At 40.9% G+C, this 10,128-nt stretch overlaps 1 protein-coding gene across 1 annotated transcript; it reads right to left on the reverse strand.

Annotated features, from left to right (window-relative positions):
• Nucleotides 1–177: 177 nt before the first annotated feature.
• On the reverse strand, nt 178–9,239 carry tmem39a (transmembrane protein 39A). Its single transcript, XM_029143853.3, has 9 exons — nt 8,935–9,239; nt 6,435–6,648; nt 4,859–5,081; nt 4,661–4,744; nt 4,419–4,573; nt 3,461–3,818; nt 3,130–3,317; nt 2,929–3,049; nt 178–2,709 (listed from the first exon to the last, which is right to left on the reverse strand). The coding sequence occupies exons 2-9, from the start codon at nt 6,545–6,547 to the stop codon at nt 2,470–2,472; spliced, it is 1,482 nt and encodes a 493-aa protein (XP_028999686.1). The 5' UTR covers nt 6,548–6,648; nt 8,935–9,239; the 3' UTR covers nt 178–2,469.
• Between the last annotated feature and the right edge of the window lie 889 nt (nt 9,240–10,128).

Consider the following 10,128-nt stretch of genomic DNA (forward strand, 5'->3'; position numbering starts at 1 on the left):
TTATGGCGACATAAACCTGACCCACATAAGCACTTTTTTGTTTGTCCTGCCATGTGTGACTTCATCCGTGTGCAACTAAAGTAAACTAACCACTGTGGCAAACTTATTGAAATATATTCTTTGAAATAACCAAATGTCTCATTATTCTTCATTTGCTCAGGCACAGGAATACGCATATTGTCGATTTAAACAAAACATCCATTTTTATTACAATGTTAAAAGCATTCTCAAGGATGCTGTGAGAAACTCAACACTGTAAAAAGTTGAAATATAAGGGCCAGGACTTCTACAGCACCAACATATTTAACATCAGGTGCAACCAGGACTCAGCTCATCCTATGGCACATGGGAGAAATACTCTAGTATTCAAGTTGGCCTTTAAAAAGAACTGACACTGCAGCAGTTCCACTTTTCTCCCAACTTCCAATGTCAGATAAGTTAGAGGACAGTCAAGTAAACCTCAGGGCAACATGAGCTGAAAAGCTTTCATCAATTATCTGCTTTAGCTATTGTTTCATGAGCTTTAATAAAGACATGCCTGTAACAGTATGGGAGTAAAATGAGCAAATAAAGATGGACCTGGAAGCAAGATTTAGAGCAACCATGACATTTGTCTACTAAGGTCAAGACCATTTAATGCTGCCATTAAGCCACATGTCATTAATGAGGTTTATGGAAGGTTGTTCTGCTTAGCATACAAACATCCCAGTTCAGGTCAACAGTGCCATTCAGTTGCTACATTCAAGTGGACAATTACTGCAAAGAAAACATAAGCACCAAAGAGCTCACCTTCATCATTTTCTGTGACCCTGACACTTCATCTCACAAGGAGCTTCCCTCAACCCTTTTTACCCTTTTTAAGGTTGCGTAACCTTTAACTTTCCACAACTGATTCTCAAATCTTCTTTCTACAACTAGAATTTAGTTTTTTACATTACATTTTAAAATTGGAGTTGGTGACAGAACAAAAGGATATATGATTGAACAAAGTCTAGCACATGAAATATGACCCAGTTATGGTAACTGTGAACACACAAACTGGTAATGAGGCGACACGTACGCCCTCCAGCTGTCGTCACCTCGATTATCAGGAATCTAAACATCCTCTGCTGCTGAGTCTACACAAGGCAGGACAGTGAAATCTTAGATCCTGTGACGTACCAAAATTTATTATTAGCCTCATACATTCTGTCATCTGCATCCAATCTACAAAGACATTAACCTGCTGTAATATGGTACGTACTCCCACGGGAGATTCAGCATTGAGGTACCAACGACCAACGAAGACAAAATAAATGACCAATGACCTTGGAAATAAGTCATACGCTACATAGCAAAAAGGCTTACAGCGTGTCAAACTGTGGTTAGAGTTTATAATAATCACCTGGTTACAGCGGCAGGCGTTCAAACCTTACACTTCGCTAACAGGACACATGAGGCTGTGTGGCAAGCTGAAAAACACCCGTAATCAAACTGTGTGTTGACGTTTTAAGACACAAGCAGTGTCTTAGGCCCATCTCAGGCCGACAGGCTTGTGCAAGTTTGTGAAGACATGGCGCTGCATCTGCTCCTCCAGGTATCCAGTGCTGTGAAACAAGCAGATGCTGACAGTGAAAATAGAGCCGCAAGGTGAGGGAGGAAGAACATGGCACTCTGTAGAGCAGTGGATAGGACTCGCCTCGCTACGGTTTTTATTTTGTGGTGGAAACCAATATTTTGGGGACAGAAACTCATTTAGATGCTAACAAAATTAGATAATAAGACAGATACCACCCTCATGACTGTAGAGTAAACTAACTACAATGAGAAAATCAGGCCCTGTTCTGCTGTTACACCTCCCTCCCTGCAGCTTTAATAAATAATGAATTGATCTTGTTTGTTTGAGTCATAGAAACACTAGTGTGTGAAAAATGTCAAATTAGAACAACTGGTTTTGAACAAAGCAGTCTTATTTAACACTGGTATCTTAGGGTACTTCCCAAAACGCTTTAACAAAATGTGACCAAATTATTCTGCGAATGAAAACTAATTTATTCCTGATGCAGGCCACATCAGGATGCTGAGTGTCGGGCACAATTCTGTCCACTGCTCTAAATTTTTGTCTGGTCTGACTGACCACCAAAACCAAGTCTGCGCTGTGATTGGCCACCTGTACTTAAAATATCTTTGGTGAAAATCACCACCTGGCATTCCTTGGCTTCTCTGTCTCCCAGCAACATGCTATTGTCATCGTGGTAATGCCCGGTGTAGCTTGAAATTGTATACAAAATAAAAACAATCTCTTAAATAGTTATTTATAAACATTGCAATAAAAATAGAACCGTATCAAAACAAGTCTGAGTTCACAGTCTGTTAACCTCAAACAAAAAACAAACAAAAAAAAAAACAGAGAACTCTCTGGCCTTCCACGTCAGCTGGTCTCCAGCCATCATTATCATCCAGAGTTCATAGGAGAGATCTGGGTAGTCTTTACTGTGACTTCAGTCCCAAACCGTTTGAAGACAGCGGGTAGGCGTAGGCTTTGCCCAGCACAATGCGGTCTCTGAGCAGTTTAAAAAGGACATAATAGTTGCAAAATAGAATGAGGCCAAGAGACAAAGTGTGGTTCCAGCGCTCAGAGCGCAGCAGAGAGTATAACTGGTATAAAACTACACTTGATTCGATCCAGATCAGCAGGTTCAGGATCCGCAAAGGCTTGTGGAAAAGGAACTAGGAAAACAAAAAGGAAGTGAAGATTAAAAATTACAGAATCAGATTTTGTTGTCATGAAAAGGAGATGTATATGATGAAATCAAGCACAGCTTTTAACATGGATTCAGCAGCGGAGCACAACTGGGACAATACTACAGCTCTTCTTGTGTTGTTAAGGTTTCCTAACTCCTCCAACCACCATCAAAAGAATTTAATTCTAGTGTCATACACACTTACATAAAACCTTGCATGGGACACATCAGAGGGCAAAGCAACATTATATGATCCAACAGCCCTATACAAACACCGACTGTGTCGTACTAACACCCCCTGAGGCCAAATAGTGCTTTCTGACCACCTGCAAACACATTAACACAACAGTTAACAATAGTATTGCTTAACCTCCACTTGTACATGTGTACACAAAAGGCCACTTACACATGCTGAGGTGTGTTGCTATAAGAGCCATGCTCTAGTTTCTGCCAGCGACCCAGGTGGGCCGCGGAGCGATGGAGCAGGTCGCAGTAGCTGGGGGGCAGCAGTTGACTCATCAGCATTACAAATGCATTGATCCACACCATGATGAGATGCTCACATGACCAGCGCATGTCGTAGTACTGGGTGCTCTGTAAAAAAACATCTGTACCAGTAACTGAGAGCAAGGGACCCAAATTTATGAACACAGGCCAGACTGTAACTTGAGAGCTACTGAAAAATATGACTTCAGCAAAACTGAACCATTACATAATAAAACCTGACAGATACCAACCTTGACAAAGCAGAGAGGCAGGAAGGCCACGTAATAAGCGCTGAACAATGAGTTGAAAAGCACTTCTTTGATTCGCCGGTTAAAGTCACTTTTTAGTTCCTCCACTTCAGCCCGAATCAACTCTGGTGTATGAGTGTGTGTGTGTGGTGGACATGTGTGGGTGGGCATGTGGGGGGGGCTGGAGAACTGCTCTCTGAGGTTCTCTCTTAAAAGGAACAGGAAGTCACGTGGTCGAAAGAACGGGGTCTCTGCTAGGTCGGCCTGATGGTGGTCGGCTGGATAATTGCAGTCGGCCGACGACGTTTGGCTTTTCCCTCCCTCTTGATGGAAACAGCAGAGCGGGACGTACACGCCGAATCTGACAAGTAGAGGGAGGCAGTGAGCAAACGGGAGCAAGAGAACATGGAACATCCTGTATATTTTATAATTTATTTTATTTTTATAATTACATTAAAATAACAACGTGTGTTCTTCTTATTGACACACACACAATTTCATCAACACACATTCTGACTAAAATACACTTTTTGGTAGCTTGTGATAGAATAGACTAATAACACATAGCAAATGTTACATCAGGTATTAATGTGACAGTTTTGTTTGTTTAACCAGTGTAGTTTCCACCCTGTGCATATAGGTGTTTGTACAAATCGAGGAAGTAAGAGTATGTTTGAATATCTCACTGCATTGCTGTTCTTTTTCACAGAACTGCTTCAGGTTTTGTATGAACTCGAGCAACACCATGCACGTTGGTGAGCGGAGATAGAGTGAACTTTCAGCAACATTTCTCTGACTTCATACCTCTAATTCAAGGCCTTTAACCTTATAATTCGATTCAGCCAATAAAAGCAGGTATTAGCATTTTTATCTTCCATTAAATCATGTTTGGTCAATTAACAAGTTGCACACACAGACCCTGGTCTTTGGGAGAGTAGATATGAGGTTAGCAAAGACTCACGGGTATCCCAAGAAGAGGAGGTTGAGCACAGAATGGTTCTTGCAGAGGTTGACCAGTGTCCAACAGAGCACCCAGCCACACAAGGTCAGCAGGCAGAGCCGAGCCGTGATCAGAACCACATAGCGGAACAGGGATCCGCTGTTACTCTGTGACACCTGAATTAGACACAGCATGTCAGACGAACTGGACACCAAAATGGTTGACAGTGATAAAATGTGCTAGTGTCCACTCTGTTTGTTTACCTCAGATACTATAGTCCAGATCAGCCTCCTGGCCAACATAACTGTGATGAAGATAACCAGGTGGTAGTCGATTAGATGGAAGTTCTGTAGCAGCATTGTATCGAGAACAAAAACACGATCATTACTTTTACATAAAGCTTTTTTTTTTTTCCTTTTGCAAAAATGAGGCTGATGGTATGTGAAAGTGTGCATTCTTACAAGCGAGGTAGAGGTAGCAGGGTGGCTGTATGGGTACCACCACACTGTCCGATAGATGTTGATGTATTGGACAAACAAGGCCACCAGCAAATAAAGGAAGAGCAGGAGTTCAAACAGCAGGCTGCTGTCCAGCGGTAGCTCAGGGATTCTTGAGTGCCGGACAGGCTCTGGTGTAATGAGGGCTGAAAGAGGTGGGGCAGACAGACCCATTGAGGTACTGCTTCTGAAAAGAAAAACAGAAGATGCAAACCTTTACATCACAACACTCCCAGACAGATACATTGTGGCAGAAAAATGTGTATTACCTATGACCACAAGTTGGTTATGAAATATGATGTGATCCTCACCACAATGTCACACATGCAACATACATTTCATAATAGTCCAAAGGTCCTGCTATTGGGAAAACCCTTTGGGAACTGGTGAAACTAAGATTGAACAGTTTGTAGGACTGTGTATAAGGCTTTCTTAGACTATAGTGAAAGATTACATGGGCAAATATCAGTATGTCAAGATACATGACATACAACATGATAATGTCAGGGTGGCTTTCTGCAAACTGGCTTTTTTAATACCATGTCTGTCTTTAGGAAGGGTTCAGACCTCAGCCCAGGGAAGATGCTGTTAAATCACCTAAAGAAACACATTTACTTTCACCAAGAAGATATTACCCAAAATTCTCCGATCTGATGTACAATAAAATGACACCTTTATGTTACTTAGACAAGAAGCATGGATATACAGTATGACTGACAGTATAAAAAACTGTTTTTTTGTATTTGTTATTAATTTCCATGATAAATTGCATAATGTATCTTAAAAATGGCTCATATAGGTTAAATGTGAAATTGTTTCTCAAAGCATTCTGGCGTGTTCCGGTGTGTTCCCATAATTTGTTGTTAAACTACAATTGAATTAAAGCCACAATTAACAACATCCAGTTCTACCATACAGGTAGTACTGGTACCACCAGTCTATTAAACAAGTCTGGATCACAAACCGACCTTTAACAGCACCTCTACATATAAAAATATGTTTCAGAGCATAAACAGAAAAAATGTGTGTAATATGAAATGCTCAGGTGTATTTAAATATTGTGGGTTTTTTTATAGTCAGGGTTTTCTGTCTACCTCCCCTCCCCCAGGGCTGACAGGTGCATGCTGGGATGGAGGTGGAGCTTTTGAAAAAAAATAAAATGCCAACTACAGTTTTTATGTGTGCCTTGTGTCAGCGAGCATGCAGCAAAAAAGTGAGCAAAATCATCGACAGTTTAGGTGAACCACTCAAATTAGATGCTTACACTCGCTTTCGGGTTTTACTTTACCAGTCATTAGTGTTGGGGTGACTATGGTGAAATAAGAAAGCAGCTGACGATAACTCTAGTAAATGAGAAAAAAATAAAATCATCCCACAGGAGAAGACAGAGCAAGAGAACTGTATTTTTGCTGAGGAAGAAAATAAAAAATGGTGCCAATTAAGTTGGTACTTTGCTGTGTGTGTGTGTGTGTGTGTGTGTGTGTGTGTGTGTGTGTGTGTGTGTGTGTGTGTGTGTGTGTGTGTGTGTGTGTGTGTGTACCTGTTCCTGAAGCCTGTACCATTGCCGAGGTTTGCTCCAACCAGAGTCTGCAGGGACGGCAAAGCAGAGCGACTCAGCTGCTGTCTGCTGGGACCCCTGCGACCTCCAGGCATGGTCACCCGTTACCAAGGCAACCACGGATGCCGGCCACCAACCAACAGCCGCCGGGATTCGTTCCCTTATCCTCAATAAGCCACCATGTACAGACAGGCCACTGAAGAAAAAAAGCAAACAAACAAGAGTGAGTTCTGTGATGATAATGTACTAGCAATTGATAACAACTAGCAATTAGTTTCATTACCAATTTCTACACTTAGTACTTTCTCCGCTAATCATTTGTCCCTAAACTGACGACAAATGTCACTATTCATTCCCTGGTTATGTTTCTCTCATGTTGCAGTTTCATAGCATAGAACTTTTAGAGTTATGCAGTTTACGCTGGTTTTAAATGAGTTGTCTTTTTGTCTTTTTTCATGAGAATCTATAGCTCAAATACAGTTACAAATGTTTTATCTTCAAAAGGAGCAAAATTAAATAACAAACCAGTATATGCCTCACTGCCACTGTTTGATCACGCCATGTTACCCTGACACAGTTATTGTCAATGTTTCAATCCTCACAAGCCTGACAGGGTTTCCCCCACAAACCTATTTAGCAGAGGTGGTGAGCTACTCATCCGATCTTCTTACATTTATGTTGTTTAAACAAATATATATATGGACATAAAAAAAACACCTATTTAACAATTATTTTGTGCCTTTTTAAAAACAATTATTGTTTTAGTGTTCATCATATGTAGTTTTTAAATACTTCTTTGTGATTGAGAAATCCTCTAAAATAGTCAAGTAATTGTTTCAAAGGGTCTGCAGAACTGTGGAAATAAACTAAATTAGTTTTAGCTTAGTGTACATAAACACACTCAATATGGGTACATATCCCCTAGAGGTGTTTGCATTATAGCACCATCCACATCGTCTTTGTGGTGGCAACGCTCCTGGCTGTTGTCAAACCACAACTTAACAATGCGAACAGAGCTGTCCCTAATACATAACCAGAGAAAATTTTAGACCTTGATGATATACACTTGTTTAAATTCATGTTGGGGACAACTCCTAGGCATCTGAAGAAGTTATAATAAAATGGAAGCAGACTGCAACATAATATAATCATTGATATGCAACACTGAAAACACCTGATAACGTTTGACAGCTTCAATATGTCCAACAGAGGACAAATAATGTCAAGATGTCGCTTTTTTTATTTTAAAGGGTATTCTTAAGTCAGAAAGTACAATGCGCTAACACACCCTGATGGAACGCAGACATTAGGTTCTCAATGATTACATCTGGGACTTTCCTGTTATGACATGTCAAATCATCTGTTTTAACAAAGCCCTGATATCTCTCTCTGCTCCAGTGCAGACATGAAAGTAGATTAATAATTTACTCAAAAGATGAAGTTTGGGTTTATAAATACTTGTTAGTTCTGTTTCCATACGTTTTTGTCCAGGCAGTGCCTAACCTACAGCATTTACGTCATCAAATTATGTAAACAATTAGGCAGATTTAGGCAGTTTTTGAAACAATTTTGATAAAAACATAAATGATACAAAAACTAGTTTAAATTTAGGACTGCTCAAACACCTTATATCTGAAGGTACAATATTGTGTGATGTTGATGAGAATACTTCATCTTGACAGAAACATAAAAAGCTTTTAATATAGCTGCATTAGTTATTGCATTAAATAGCAATGGTAAAATATTTATTTTCTAAAATATGGGGATTGTTCTTTTTCACATGGCTTGGAATGTGAGATTCTAGTTTTTCACCAATGACAAAAATGTATCTAAAATGCAAATATTGGAGGCTAAGCTTGGGTAACTGAACCCTATGATCAACAAAAACCGAAAATAATGTCATGGTCCTGCTTCACTCCATGAATCAGAGACAAGCCAGAGAAATGGATACCTGTAATGCCTTCATGCCAGCGTGCATTTAGAATAAGCACACAGTGTAGTTTAAATATCAAAGTTTCCACAGCAAACTATTATCGCACATCCACTATCGCAGGCACACGATTATAGCTGTAAGTCACACATGAAAACAGGAACTAGAGAATAAACTACAACAGAGGCACTGTAGGATGACACGGATCCAAATTTCATAATGCAGCTTTTATCGAAACAAGCATTTCAGGTTGTTAGGAAGCGAAGGCGAACATGCGGAAAGGCGATCGGACTGGACTAGCGCTGCGTTGTTTGGACTGTGGGGACGCCTGGCGCGTGCAGGTCGCCCTGCAGAGACTGGGTGAGACGTGCACTAGAGCTGCGCGTCTGAATCATGACATCCAGCGGCGCCGTCATGTTGTACACAGCGGAAACTTGGGAGCACACTTTACCACAGGCCCCCAAACCCACGTAACGTAAGCTGGAACCAAGTGGTGCCTTTCAGAACCAGACGCAGGCACTTTAAAAAGCTTCCCACGGCGTCCTTACTTACAAAACATCGAGAACACACGGAGGAGTGCGCTGGACGAGGATGCATCAGTCAGTTGTGAGACACGTCCACACAGCAGAGCATTTCTCCAGCTTACAGCTCCAATATCTCCCACTGCGCTGATGTGGCGACGAGTGAAGAAGGTCCCGGCGAGGTTGCGGGGGCGCTTTCCCCGTAGCTGAACGCACAAAACGGGCTTAAAAGTTAGCCCCGGGCTGGAGGAGCAACAGTGTGAATGCGCTGCACGGAGACCGACGTGGCAAACGCGCACTACCTCTCCGCCACGTCATCAGCACGCGACGGCAGACGCTGCACAGTCGCAGTTTGGCAAATAGACGACTGGTACATAGTCACAGCTGCGGACGTTTGTGTACTTTTACTTTCAATCCACTAGCTAACATTGTTAGAAAATTGACAAAGCGACGCTTTGTTTCTTGGAGGCAGAATTAACAAAAACTAATGCACGGTTAATGCCTCAGATGAAAAATGAATTGAAAATACGTAAATAACGTATTTTGATATAACGTCTTAAATGTGTGTGGTGCATGTTCTTGTAAAAAGTTAGTCTACTTCTTTGTTTCTAATCCAAAAAAACGGATAAAAAATTGGATATTACGTTATTTGCGTATTTCAATTCATTTTTCACCGGAGACAGAGAAATAGTAGGATTCATTGGTAGGATCATTTTGGACTGGACGTTGCACAGTTTTGTTTTGATTGTTTAGTTTCCACGTAATCACCCATCCTACAGCTCCTCAGTGGCCATTTAAAATTGTTTGAAAGAAAATTGCCACTATAGCTGACCTTTGACCTTTAATGAAGAGTTCCTCAAATTAGTAAAACACCATTCCTTCCTAGTACTTTATAGAGTACTACCACAAACCATATTATATAACTGTATCAAGTTTTAAAATAGAGGCCAATTGTGTTTTTCATCAGTAAATATTTCTAAATACTAATTTACTGTATGTTTCCTTAGCACATATGCACTAATATCGTCTCTATTGTACTAGAGTAAGTCTCAGCTCTTCTCAGCGATTGCAACAGTTACCCTAAGTATTACACGAATCGCGCACTTCAACTATAGCGATGGCTGATGGGACCACAGAAAAGCGAACAGCGGATCATTTGACCACAGTAACTTTTTTTGCTGCACTTGGAGGCACTTGGAGGCTGTACCCAAATCAAGCAGTTATC

Source organism: Betta splendens, chromosome 3 (assembly GCF_900634795.4).
Source record: "Betta splendens chromosome 3, fBetSpl5.4, whole genome shotgun sequence".
NCBI lineage: Eukaryota > Metazoa > Chordata > Actinopteri > Anabantiformes > Osphronemidae > Betta > Betta splendens.